At 37.4% G+C, this 14,351-nt stretch overlaps 1 protein-coding gene across 1 annotated transcript in view; it reads left to right on the forward strand.

Moving 5' to 3' along the window:
* Window positions 1–5,604: 5,604 nt before the first annotated feature.
* The window catches only part of KIAA1109 (KIAA1109 ortholog), a 123,600-nt gene continuing 114,853 nt past the window's right edge, over window positions 5,605–14,351 (forward strand). The window contains exons 1-4 of the mRNA XM_009334926.1: window positions 5,605–5,728; window positions 9,357–9,473; window positions 11,320–11,398; window positions 12,090–12,154. Coding sequence (XP_009333201.1) covers window positions 5,632–5,728; window positions 9,357–9,473; window positions 11,320–11,398; window positions 12,090–12,154 — 358 coding nt within the window. The 5' untranslated portion in view covers window positions 5,605–5,631. The remainder of the gene's footprint in view (window positions 5,729–9,356; window positions 9,474–11,319; window positions 11,399–12,089; window positions 12,155–14,351) is intronic.

Here is a 14,351-nt window from a genome sequence, read left to right on the forward strand (position 1 = left end):
GCCATAGCAGGAGTTTGTCTTTGATTTCTTCTGTATTAAAACTCATGTCCTGTACTACTAAAAATAAATAAATAAAAATATATCACTTCTGCTGTTTTGGACACTGAATCAGTAGATACTAGATTTTTCTTCTGTTTTTTCTCACTGCTCTCAGAGGGGTGTTAAATTTTTCAATTTTTTTTTTTTTTTAAACCTGTAGATGCTCCTCTGGTGGTTTCTATTTATTAGGTAAAATAAATCTCATCAGGTAGGCTACTGTAAGAATGATTTTTATCTTATCTCTTACAGTTCCTTTGAATATACTTTAATTTTGATTTAATTAATTTTTAAGTAATTGTGTTAATTTGCACTACAGTAGTTTTCGTTAGTAAATATGTTTAACTAAGGCTGTCCACACACCGGTTTAACTAGGTGTGACTATCTACTCTGTTTTTAGTTCAGCTGTTTCTGCTGGAGGTTGTAGCAAGATTTCATTAGTATAATTAAAGCAATAGTTAAGTTTGTTTACAGTTTACTGCTATTGTTACTTCAAACACTAGGAGAGGGGGAAGAAAATAGGCCTGAATCTTAGTTCTTTTTATTAAAAAAAAGACCTGCTAATCTTTAATTGGGTGTAAGGTACAAAGCCAATGCAACATGTCAGATGGCAGAATTGGTTTGCGGGTGCTGTCGCTTAGTTTATTTTTTGTGTACATGTGTTTTTTGAGAAGAACTTTCTTTCTCTTCCTTCCTCTTTCCCTCGTTCCCTTGCTTGTTGATTAAAGAATAGCTGCGCTTCCTAAGCTGTGCTGGGACGGGTTTGAAGTCTTCAGACCTAGCTGGAGCGTTTTGGGAAAGATGCCAAGGTTGGCAGCTTTTTGTTTTGTGAAATGTGCCTAATGGGTGTCTGAGTGCTGACAATGTCACGATACCTTCAGGAGAAAATTCAGTCCAGTCGTGTTTACGTTTGTGAGACTCCTTTTTAATATAAAATTATCTAAAGTTCTGATTTTGTAGCAGCTTTTGCTGGAGACCCCTTGAAAGAAAGTGATGGAGTGGGTAGGGTGCAAAAATGCCATTTCCTTCCTTTTCTCTAAGGAACCCGTGTGGGTATGGCTCCTTTACTGGAGATGTGAAGCATCCAGGCGTATTATCTACGTTCATTTATTTAGACTAGGGGGATTTACCTCCTGTTTTTAATGTGTCATTTTGGGTGTAATTGTGACTCCACTGTCTTGTAATTGCTGTAGAAGTTGGGAATTGAGTATCCTCAAAATGGTAGTTAACCTCTAATAACATCAATTAACATATATTCGGTAAGCGCTTGTTTTCTGTGAAGATCTGAGGAATATGTCTGACAAATTTAAACTCCCCGTTTATTCCCCCCATGAATTCTGGTAATAATAAGGGGATTGGCAATGTCCATTATTTCCCTACCTGCTTCATAACCGTATACAAGTGTTTCCTCTCAATATCATGAAATGCTAGTTTTTTTCCACCTTTGGATACCAGTTTTTTGCAGCTGTTTCTACAAGGTCTGCCGGAAAAAGAGTGTTACAAAGGATGTGATAAACAGACGTTTCTTTCTCTTTCTCCTCATCTTACACAGCCCAAGACCCATATTACCCTAATGCTCTCGAGGTCTGAATAAAATATCTATTGCCTTCATCCTCAGCTATAGGTACAGGACAGACCTTTTACAGGTGGGTTGTTGCACCCTAGGCTGCAGCTGTCTCTGCCGAGCAACTGCGCTCTGGTGACCGGGCTTCTGTTGTGGGTTTTTTGTCAACTCTTTCATATATGCATGCTTTCTGTCAATTTTTAATGACTTTGTTCAAGCAGAGGTTTGTTCTCGGTGTTAAGTGTTAATGCGTCAGGCTGAGGTTAAAACTAGTTTACCTATTTGAAGTGATTGAAATGTGTTTATAAAGATTTGAAGCAGCTGCTTTTGAGTATTTGGCTTTTTAGAGATAGAATATTTGCTGTGAAAATCGGATCGAGTTTGGAATACTGGAAGCGGGCTGCAAGTGAAGTGCATCCCCCCAAGATTATAATGTCACTTGCATCTTCTTAGTACTGAGAAGAATGGACTAATATGTGAGACAAGTAATTAAAAATCATTTTTTAAAGCGTCTGTTAAGTGTGTGTTTCTGCTATAAAGAAAGCCTGTCTGACCAGGAGGAGCAAATCTACAGCAGTATCGAACCCTCATATTTTCAAGTCAGTCTGCTGTCTGATTTGAACACGCTAAATGCTCTAAACATGCACAACCTGAAAAGCAGGCCCCAAGTATTTCAGTTTGGGCATCATAAATAAAGGGTTTGGCCTTTATCTCTCCTTGCTTCAGATACCTCATTTGCAGAAAGAAGACTATGTAACTCCTTAAAGGACTGCTGTGAAGATAAATACAAGTATTGGGATTCTGTCACTTCAGTGCCACAGAATCCTCCCCTTCTCTTGTCCTCCTCCCAGGAGAAAACTAATACATTTTGTATGTATGAACATGGTATGTGGTAAATGAGAGCCACAGGTGACATACTGAATAGTAAAGATATGCTTTAAAAAAAAAAAAAAAGGGCGGGGGGAAGGCAGATAAACCAAAACACTTGTTATGGTTTTGGACTATGTTCTGGCATGTTAACTGAGCTCATCATCACAAAACAGTAGAGACCTTGAGAAAATACTATAAATAAATGCAGAGAGGTAAACATGAAGTTCTGGGTTTATCTTCCTCTTTGGTGCGTTTTCTTTCTTGCATTAGCAGGGTCGGAAGAGTCAGTTTCCCACCCAGACTTAGGTCTTGTCCTTCCCCAGAGTTGTCTCGTAAGATTTGGAAAGTACACTGTTACTTCAGAAGAATAGAGTAGCAGTATGAATGTAAATTACGGGCTCATCAACCTATGGGTCGGTGTTCCTGGAGAGTGCCACAGTTAATGTTTCGTCTGATTGCAAAGTAATCTTGCCCATAGGAATAAATGTAACAGAGGGTGGATGAGTGCAGCTGAGAGGTATGCACGATTTAAATCTATGGGTACAGTATGTAGGGCATGGAAGATGAAGGCAGATAGGTGCAGGACTGTCAACAGAAAGAAATGCTGGTTACTGAAAGTAGCTAATATCTGCCCTGAAAAGACTGCATCTCTTCCTCTTAACAATCACGATGATCCAGTTCCTGCCTCTCCATCCTCCACGCTGTATAAATGCACACGGACATTAGAAACAGCGTGTACTGCTTAAGTCTCTGCCCGCATCGCCTTTCTATTACAATAATTCCTATGGCCAAAATTGCTTCATAATATAAATGGGTTAAGCACCTGCTTCCTCTGAGACACATACTGAGAGCCCACATCTAATGCAGGTGTTGCTGCTGCCCGTTTTCTGGGTGGTTACACTGTCATTGCCATCATCCTCTTCCTCAGGTGACTTGATCAAGGGTGAAGGGTGCCCATCAGTGGGGCAGGGTGTTAAAGGATCAGCTGTGGAGCTCCAAAATGATGTATTGATGCATGATGGCTGATGGGGGATTCCTGTGTTTAGCTGCATGTGAATAGCAAATGTATTCCAGAAAACTGCCAAGGATATCCAATTTACGGTTATGGATAGCAGTGGCAAAAAATGATGAACGTGGTCTTTATTTAAATAAGTAACTATCAGGATCCCATGACCTGCAGTCTTTGAGTTGTCTTGCCACAGTCCTATTCAGAGCATAATGATATTTAATGTCCTGCCTCAGTATCACGTAACATTGGGTGATAATTTCTTAGGAAAAAAGCCCCAGGTTGCTTTCTTGAGGGATGAAATGGCGTTCGTTAAGGTGATAGGCGGTCCTCACCAATTGACAGCTCTTCCACGGTGGTCTTGATCCCAAAAGAGTGACCCTGTTGTCTCTTGGTAAGAAAGGGGAAAAAACAAGTTCTTTCTTCCTTTATGCTGAAAGTGTTGATTTTGGTTTCTCCAGTTACCCTGTCATTCCACGGGTTAAAGGCTCTTAGAGGCAGCCTGCAGAGGCATCATCTGCTTCATAATACAAGTTGACATGTGGGTTTTTTATTAAGGTACTGTCAAGGTCTTAAAGCAAATCACAGTGCCATTATGTGATTTAATTTGCCGTTGTAACGTCCCTTCTAAAACAAGGGCTTCTTTTTGTAAAGTGCGTGTTGTGTGTGTGATGCTCATTATTCCTCTTGGTAGAGGAGCTAAGTTAGTAGCTTCATCATCATCACTACTGGAAGCAATGTCTGGTGTTTTGGTGTTGGGTTTTTTGTTATTGTTTGTTTCTGTTTATTGCTTTCATGTTCTCTCCTCCCGTTTCTATTCCTTTTTACAGAAGAGGTAGCAAACAGATTGTTAGGGCTTATTCTTGTGAGCCTACTCGTATTTTAGTTCAAAACATAGGCTCTTAGTTCAAGTTCTGTATTTACCCAAATGTAGGGGAGAAACAAGTGCATTAAAGGCAGGTTTTTTGCAACTTCTCCTTCTACGTTCTGTTTTCAGGTTATAATAGTGAGAGATAGCATGGATATTACAGGAAAAACTGGACAAATTGTCAGTTTTATTGCTAACGCTTTTAAATACTGACTATTCCAAAGATGTTATGCTGCTCAAAAACTAAGGTCTTACCAACGTTACTTAGTTTTATGTTCTATATCTCTTGATGGAGAGCATCAAAGACTTCATAAAGAAAGGAAAGAAAGGGTTGAATACTGACAGGAAGACAGGCTGCCAGGAGCTGGAAGGTGTTTAAAAAAAAAAAAAAAAAGGCAGAATTAATGCTTATCTTCCTGTAAGAAGGCTTGACAGATAACGTCCAAGGGAGAAGACTTCAAATGAAACTAATGCAAGTAAAATACTGCTGTGTAATTACAGATGTTACTGACTTGAGCTACTTCTTGTTAATCACACTTTATTAATAAATTAATTTATTAATAACCCAGTTGCAAGATGATTTATGGGAGGTTTGAGTAAGTGTGTAAGATCAGAAGGACTGGTTTTCTGCTCTCTATAACAGAGACACTATGTAGTCACTTTTTATACGATGATGCAAATCTGTCCTAAAACAAGAGAATTAATGGGCACAGTGGATTAGGAGGTTATGGGAATTTTTCCATAGCTCCTGAAAGTGTCTGCTTTGGCCTTTCCTTCCGCGGGGACAGGGAGTTCAGTCTCATATTGTCTCATATGCCCTTTTTGAATGTTAGAAGGCTTAATACAGACTCATTTTTACTTGTACGTTCAGTTACCTTTTGACTTACTGCTATGATACAACAGTTTTATAAATTTATTTGCTATTATATGCTGTATAGGGCATTCAGGGTACTAAATTTGGAGAGGTATTCTGGCATTCTGTTGATCTGTAATCTGTTTTAGGGAGGCACGTGCCTGGAAACTCTGTTTGTTTCAGCAGAGACGAGTGAAAGTGTTTCTGGAGCTCTAGAGTAGAAGAAAGGGTACTGTGAATCATGAAGATGTTATTGAAGGAATAAAACAAATTCATATTTGTGTGAAACAGACTGTTAGAGATTATTTAACATGGTACATACTCAATTTTCTCCAAACTGTACTGTGCTTGTTACTCATTTTGGGTTTTGTTTTTTTTTTGTTCTGTTTTTTTGCCTTCAGTTCTATAGGTGCTGGTGCAAAAACAGTTTAGCAATGGATCAAAGAAAAAATGATAGTTTTGTCCCAAGTATCACGCAGTTGGAAGACTTCCTAACAGAACATGACTCCAACGTTGTTTGGCTGTTAGTAGGTAAGGTGAATCTATTCTGTTTTGATTAAATTTTTTTGTGTATATGTACTTTTAAATGTGCTTCTCTAAATGCTGGCATATCAATATCGAATTTCTTACCAAATTACATCAAAACATTGAAAATAGATTTTTATTTGTCATACAGCTGTTTAGTGAGGTATGGCAATGCTACTTCAGTGGTTCAGAAAGAAAAAATACGGAACTGTTTCCAATACTAATCGTGCTGCAACACTTGGGAGATAAGTCCAATGTGCAAAGGATGATGCCCTGCAACTGCGACTCTGCAAAATAAGAACTCAGTGAGAACTTCTCTCCATGAAATGTTTTTTTTCTAACACCAGAGTAAGCTGGTGATTAATTGTAATACCATAACAAAGGATTAGCGTTGTAGCACATGACAGACAGATACAGTAACTTCATTATGCCAATATGTACGTATCTGTCATTTAATATGGTATAGTTTGAATAGTGATATAAAGACTATTGTGTTTAATGACATAACTTCTAGACTAAATTGTGTGCTACAACAAGCCTTTAAGCCAAACCATCATGTACTCAGTTACGGGCTGTTTTTGTAAATGTGCAATTCGGGTACGCTAATTTTTTTGTAACACTAGTGGTATTGTTTATATTTGGGTGTAGGTACTTTTATTTTCTGAATCTATGAACAGGTGGGTCAGGGACAGCAAAATAAAAATGAAGTTGTATTCAGATTCAGATGAGAGTGCTAGAAGAGTGTGATGAATTCAGACTTTTCCAAGGGTAGATAATACCTGCTTTTCAGCCTTGATTCTTGGACCTGGAGTGAGGGGCAGCGCAGGAAAAATAACTTTATTTTTTGAATTCTGGGAAGTTAAAGCATGTCTGTTGGTTACTGATGTACCGAAATTATTTTTCAGTAGGCCAAACTGAATGAAAAAGACATAGGCAAATTAGCTGGGGGTGCTTTCTGAATATTATTTATTTCACTTTTAATATGTTGACATGGGAAGTTCATACTCAATGTAGAAATCTAAGTATAATCAAGATGAAAATAAGGGGAGTCACCATGCTGATAGTTGCTCATGGTAAAATGTGGAACAGATGTGGAACAGATCTGAAAGATTTGTCTCCGGAAGCTTTGACTTGAGACTTAGAGATGCTCAGGTCTTTCACCAAAGAATAAAAGTGTCGAACTGCAGCCTGCAGAACTTTCTTCCTCTGGTTTTCCCTCTCTGCACTGGATTCTTAGAGCAAACTATTAGTAATTCTACTTGGAAAGTATGTAGGATATAAGCAATTCCATGTAACAGCTATAATTTAAACCAAAAGCATTACTTAGCTTTCTTATTGGCTTGCATATATTAAACTTAAAAATTTCTGCTTCACAGAAGGGTGGGTGGAACTTCAAAAAATAATATAGTCCATCCCTTTTTTCTAAGGGCAGATTGACCTATATACAATTATGCAGTTTTGGGGAGCTGCTGATCTCTTCAATTGTAAGAAACCACCTGGTATTCTAGAAGCAATGACACAAACAAGAAAAAGCTGGGTAGCCTCCTGTTACTATGAGGTTTGGATAGAAACATATTAAAGTAATATTTAGTAACTGACCCGGTTTCAACCACCCATTCCTCCTTTGCTTTCATCTGCTGACCTACGGCATCCTGTTATAGGAGAAGAAAAAAAGATGTCAATAGTTTCTTCTCCTGAATCCTGTAACAGCTAACTATTGATCCCAGTAAAAGAGGTGACGAGTTCTAGAAAGTGAACGTGCTCCTCAAAGAGCTGGTGCTCAATTCTAGAATAATTTCTAAAAATCACATGCAGTAAAACTTCCCAAATGTAACTTCCAAAATGTAGTTTCACTGAAGAGGCTTTTAAAATCAAGAATTTAATAACAAGATGAATAGAGTTTATGGGATCTGTCACTTAATAGTGGAGACTAAATTTGGTGAGGGAAAAGGCTACAATTTGTGGCAGAGGTGAGACTAGTGGTAAAGGCGGTGCGTTAGGACCGTAGCGCCTGGAAACTGCACTAGTTTGCTGATTTTTCTCAGTATGTGTCACCTTCAGAAGGTACCTTCTTGGCTTTAGGTATCTAGAAGTTAAGTGTGTAGTTGAACTTTAATCTCAAATTAAGTTTTATTACTGGTATGAGACCCTTTGAGTGTGAGTTATTCCACCTTTCTCCCTACACTGATAGAGGACCAGCGGTGGGTAGCTTACTCATCTGAAAGCGTGGGGAGGTAAACGCTGTCCTTGGAGTGTGCCTTCACTGAATGCCAGGAGCAGTTTCTTTTGTGGGGTGTAGCTTTAACCCTCCCTGCCTTCTTCCTGTGTAGTCACCCACACGGATTTGATTTGTTTTACATGTCAAGCAGCTTACCTGCCCGAGTGCATGAGCTACTTGAGTTTTGGCCACACTGAATCCATTTTCCTGTAAGGAGAAGACAATCATGCAAGTCTTTCTCTTCTGCCTTCTCCTCATCTTTCAGCAAAGCACAGGTGTTGTTACAAAGCAGTGGAGCATCCCACTGCAAAAAAAATTAAGGGGCAGTAAGAGGGCAGGTTGTTTTTGTAATTTTTTTTTTTTTTTTTTTAATTTTTGAGTAATCATCTGAACTCTCTGCAGAGTGAAGGTGTCATACCCGTATGCCTTTTGGCACTTCAGATTTCCCATAAAAGGCACAATAAGTCTGAGTTTTTCAGCATGAAGTGTATACATAAATGAAAAAATTCTGTTACAAAGTTCAGTTAGTATAATGAGTAGAGATACCTCAAATATAAAAATTGCTTTCTTTTCTACTCTGCTTTGGATGAAACAGAATGGTAATTATCAGTAAAGTGAGTTAGAACTTGTCCGTTCCCTGTCAGTCTCATTCCTTTTGGGTTTGTCCTTCTGGAAGCTTTGAGAACCCTTGTAGTTAGAAATAGGTTACTAGCTCTTAATCAACTAAAGTAAAAATTACTTTGGGGATTAGCAGACCTAATTTTTTTTTTTTTTTTAAAAACATGTTTCTCATTGGATTGCTATTTCCTTTTTTTCCTATCAAATTCCATGCTTGAACTGTTGACAGATTTCTGCTAACCCAAGGACTGGTACATTTCTCTCAGGATACAGCAACTTAGGAAATTGTTTCAGATGTGATAATGTTGCTTCCTGTGCTACGATATGAAAGACTAGAAATTTAAGTTACAGTTCATGGTTTGGAGAAGGGTGGAGAAAGAATGTAGTATGACTTTTGCTGTGTTTTTTAGGGTGTTTTGAAATAAATGACCGTGTGGGATCGTGCATGTTATGATTTGATCTATGAAATTTAACTTCTTGGATGATAAGGGATGCAATGAAATGTGTGTGCCTTTTGCAGGTCCTCAGGAGGACTTTTTTTTTTATATTGGGGAATGGAAGAGCAGTGAAGAATCTATAATTTTCTGAACTGCCTATTTCCCCTTCTTTATTCTCCCCACCTCTTTACACCCTTCTCACACCATCTCTTGAAAACACCCATTAAAATGTCCCATCAGTTTCAAATTTGTTTAGAGAGTAGGAAGAACGTTCTTGTGCTTTATAGTCTTAATAGGTAAGGCTTTTATCTAGGTCAGCATACTTCAAAAAATATTTTAATTCATTTTAATCTTTCAACAGCGACAATATTGTCTTGTGGATGGATTATCTACCTAACTTATTACAATTCCCGGAACATTGGACTCATTTTAACATTGGTTCTTAACAGATTATATAAACATGGCTACATCCATATTGGTAAGTTATGATTACTGTAATGCCGCTGTTTATCTACTGCTTTTTATTATACCTCAATTTGCTAAAAACTCTTGAGTAAAATCAAAGTGTTCTTTTGTTACAGTAATTTGAAAATGATCAGCGTGGGTTTAATTTAGGAAGAGAAAAAGTTCAATATGATGTTTTAGGGGAGGATTTTTGGTGTAGGTAGAAAAACACCCCCTATTTCATTGAAGTCTCATTATTTTATATTAAAATTCACTTGACAGTTTTTCTTAATTTTAAGTTGAGTTTACCTTTTTCTGTTTAGTCTGTATACTTTGTGTACTTAAAAATCTGTACGCTTTCCATTACCCCTTTTTCAAAGCCCTGTAATCATAACGGTTAGTGTCCTAAAAGGAGAATATTGACCTCAGTCCCCCACAGAACCTGCCTGAGCCGCTTCTGAATTTGCCTCATAATTTGGTGTTAAAGGGTGCAGCTTCCCACTCCCCTGCACCTTTGAGGCGGGTTATACGGCATCTGAAGTGTGGGTAGCAACTGCTGGAGAGGGCTCAGAGGGGCACAGTTGAGTCTCAAGCCTCAACTCCCTGTTACGGCAGTGTCCTTGCTTTCTAAATAAGCTGTCAGAGCAACTAATCATGTTAATCCATACTGGGACTGTGATATGTAGAATTTATACTGCCTAGAACATTTGCATAAAAATCCATTAACTTTTTTTTTTAATATTTTAAAACATTTTTGACTAAAACAGGTCAGTACGAATCACTTGGGCACTCACCCACATTACAAAAATATCTGATGCTGCGTCACAGAGGGCTGTATCCCACAACCTCACTCTGAATGCACTTTTAATTTTCTTTCATTTATTCTTCCATGCCTTCCTCCGTCTGCTTCCCAGAATGACGATGACTTCAGTTCTGGACTTTTTCTGCAACTATTCATCATAGTAGTGAAAACTTAAAAAAAAAAAACCAACCTACACACACCCGCCTGCCAAAGAGACCTCTGCAATAATTTGCTTATGTTCTCAAGAATTTAAGAACTGTAATCCAAACCATCTTCAAATCCAACTTTTTGAACAGCAATATAGATGAAATACTTATTGGCTGCTATACTTGATCTATGGGCTTTTATTAAAATTTTGCTGTGAAATTGCTATTAAGTAAAGACAGCTGGACATAGCTGGCCAAATATATGGTGTTCTTTATAAACTTAATCAGTAAGAAGAACATAACATTAATTAAATCCCATGATTTACAGCTTGGCTTCAGTCGGTTAATGTTGATTTTTATTTTATTTTTTTTAAACAAATCATGTTTTATTTAACTTTCTGTGGGTGAGGTGAAAAGCCTTAGGAAAAATATGCGCTATTGCATAACCTGCTGGTCTTTTCACGCTTATTAATCCTTCCTGCTGTAAACACAATTTGTCATAATAATTTGACTGAAAACTTTATAGTCATTTAAAATTTGAAAAATTATTTTGTCAGGAATCTTTATTTCTCTAATTACAGTCTTGCATACAATGGCTTGATACTTACAAATGTTCAAGACAGCTTTCTTAACTCATTTCACAAGCTTTGCAAGGCACCTGAATGTTCCCGAGTGACTCGTGTGTCTTGGGGTTGGTTGTATTCTTGGGTGGTGCCCAACCCAGCACCTTTTAGAGTTGTATACTTTTTGTCTTGTATGTTCTGAATCTCTGACTTCCCTTCTCCTCTGAAAGTCAATGTGTTTTCAAAGGGAAAACTCAAGATACCCAGTAAACACATTTCAGATAATTGAATACTATATTCTTCCTGTTCAGAAAATAAAGCATCAACAACTTTAGGCTGACATCCGACAAATGCTTTCTCTCACACTAGGTTCCTTTTCGTTCTCTGTGCTGTCTGGAAAAGTCATGGTTCGTGAAATCTATTTCATCACAGAAGACATGTCTATCAGGTACAGATTTCCAAGGGAGTCGCTCTTCTAAATAGCGATTTCAAATACAGTAAATGTATATGTCTAAATAACACATATAAAAATACTGTCTTACAAATGAGCAATAAATATATTTATAAATGTTAAAAATAAACTGACCCTTTTGATGGTAGTATTTAGACATTCTTAGATACTTTTGTTGTTAGCTCATTTGCTGTTTGAGCGTTATCAATTGAAAATGAGTACTGGGTAAGATTCTAGTTGTCCTTAATATTTGTAAAAGAAAACACTTTAGCGTTTGAAGGAGAACTGTTTTTCATTAACATGTCTTTCACTCCTTCATGCTCCTGCTCTTAAGTCTGGAAGATTAATTTTGGCCAAGTAGTTTGCATTTATTTACTGGAATTGAGAATAATTTGTTTCATAAACCGCACATTAGCGAATAGTTTGTAATTTTGATTCTTACTGTTAAATTTGGAAAGCCTTGAGAAGGCAATGGATATGGGATTTTATACAAGTTTCGGCTAATGCAGTAATTGTATAATATTATACTGTATGCTTTATGCTATAATGCTTTGTGCTATAATACTGCTTGTACGGTACTGCTACTGCAGATCTCTGCACTGCATAAGGCAACGTGTCATGCAGCCGCACATAGGATTTTGGACTATCACTCTTTTAACTTCTGTTTTATCTAATTTGTTTGATTTAGAATTCAAGATGGATTTATCATATTTCGCTGGTGGAAGATGTACAACCCTAAGCAGAAACAGCATGGTAGGTTTCTCGAAAAGGTTTCAAAGTTTAAATGAAGTTTATAGGTAGCCTACAGAAAAATACTCCCTCTGCACAGTTGGATGCGTGTCATTGATTTGTTAATATGTGCCTGAAGTACATTGAATCCTCAGAAGGTATCGGTTCTTTTAACTGGTTGATCTGTGTTAGTAGACTAGAACAACACAATGAAATGCAGGATTCATTATCAGGGACTTGAACCCTTCTTAAGACAAACCAATAACCTTAATAGTAGCCTTCATTAGCTGTATGTAGTCTAAGCATAATTGACCCTGTATTGAAGTTTATAACCACGATAAATAGAGACTTCTTATGTTCTGAAGTGATTTTAGTTTTCAAGTTTTAGTGTTGTGCTGTCAGTGTTTTAGCAAAAGTGTTACAGTAGGGGATGTTCTTTAGTATTTGATAACTCTGTTTTGATGATGTCTGTGGTCATGGAAGTGGAGAAGCGTGGAAAAATTCATTTATTTTTCTCCTTTGCCTATGGCTGAAGAATGACTATTAACACCAGATGCAAGAGATTAATTGTATCTGTGGAAAACACTGTGAGAAAACTTAAGTAGCCTTGTGATGTGTACTTAGCCATTTATAGGATTAGAATCTGGTTGAATGAGTCTTAGGTCCTGCCTCTTTTGACTTTTGAAGCATCACAGCTCCATTGCTAATTCAAGGACGTCCAGAAATGGCAGCTGTCTACAGTTGAGGAGGGCACTAATTGAGAGGGTCGCTGAACTTTGGAGGGCTTTTTTTCCCATCTCCCCTTTTGAAGTGGCCTCTGATGGTGTGAGGGCTTAGACTTGTCAGCAAGCTCGTACAGCTGTTGCTTTGTCAGTACCAACTCAACAGTGGTAGGAGTACTGCATACATGTTATGCAGGTAAATATGAGAAACCGTTCAATAGAGTGATATGAATTAGGAAGAGTTGCTCACTTCTTTTTATTGAGGCATTACTAAGCCTCTGAGGTGATAGGACACAATTCAAGTTCTTTATAACATAAGAGGACTAATTCAACAAGTGGAACCTAGTCTTAGAGTTAATTAGATTTTTCCAACCACAGGTTATTGTCCTGATTTTCATAGAATTTTCGTCATCTGCTAGTTAAAACCTATTTCTCTAGTGGCTCGCAGAATGAAAAAATGAATTGAACTTAATGCAATAAAGATCGTTGTGTCTGTCTTTTATGGTGGTATTTTTGCTTGGCAGTATTGCAAGGCTTTAACCTTTTCTGCTGGCGTTTAAGACTGCATAATTAGTGGACAAATAATCCAAGTAACCAAGGAGGCCAGAGGTGTATATGTCTGACAACAAAGTAACGTGAATAAAATACTCTCTTAAATAATTACTCATTTTCCTAGGAAAAATAAGCTTGCTCACTTTACATTTTGATTATTTAGCAGAGATGCTTTCATTTTTAACCTTAAAGGAAAAATAAAATCTTCAGTGATTCTTAGTCTATTGTAGTATATTCTTCCCAATACTTTTTAATCTGCTTGATCGCAACAGAAATACCTGTACCTGGCCAATTTGTGAAGGCTTATGGTATATTGCATCTTAAAGATTTATTTTTTGTTCAAGGATTACTCCCTTACAGCTGTCACACAGAATGGTTGGAAAACCTGTTGTAGCTAGACATTACTGATGCATACCTTTGTTTCAGATCCTTCATAAAACAAAAAGCCAAAATAGAGCTGAGATTTTCCTATAGAAAAACATATAGGCTGAATCAGGGCAATTTAACAATTTAAAAATCCCACCAGATTCCTATAAAAACACAAGCCTTAAATATTTTAATATTTTTGCTTGGAAAAAATACATCTTATGAAGACCGAGGTATAAGCAATAACGATTAGTTTCCGAGTGTTGTGGTTTTTTTGTTTTTAAGTTCTGTAACTGCAGTGCAGGGTGCTCCTAACAATAGTGTGAAATGTGACAGGAATGGCATTTTGTTTTTCATAGTGGTGATAAACTTAAAGTCCTGTTAGTGTAGAAATAATGCGACCTCATTCTATTTTTTTTCCTGAGAGATATTTAGAGTATTAGAAGAGGGGTTTTTTGTGCACAAAGGGGCGGCTACTGAAGGATCCTGAAATACTTGGAGGCCTTAATAAGGGAGCTCCCTTTCAGGTCATTTCAGGTGTCCTTGACATCACCTCTTTGGTAAAGGGCTGTACTCGGTAA

The sequence above is a fragment of the Pygoscelis adeliae genome, unplaced genomic scaffold (genome assembly GCF_000699105.1).
Source record: "Pygoscelis adeliae isolate BGI_AS28 unplaced genomic scaffold, ASM69910v1 Scaffold31, whole genome shotgun sequence".
In the NCBI taxonomy this organism is placed as follows: Eukaryota; Metazoa; Chordata; class Aves; order Sphenisciformes; family Spheniscidae; genus Pygoscelis; species Pygoscelis adeliae.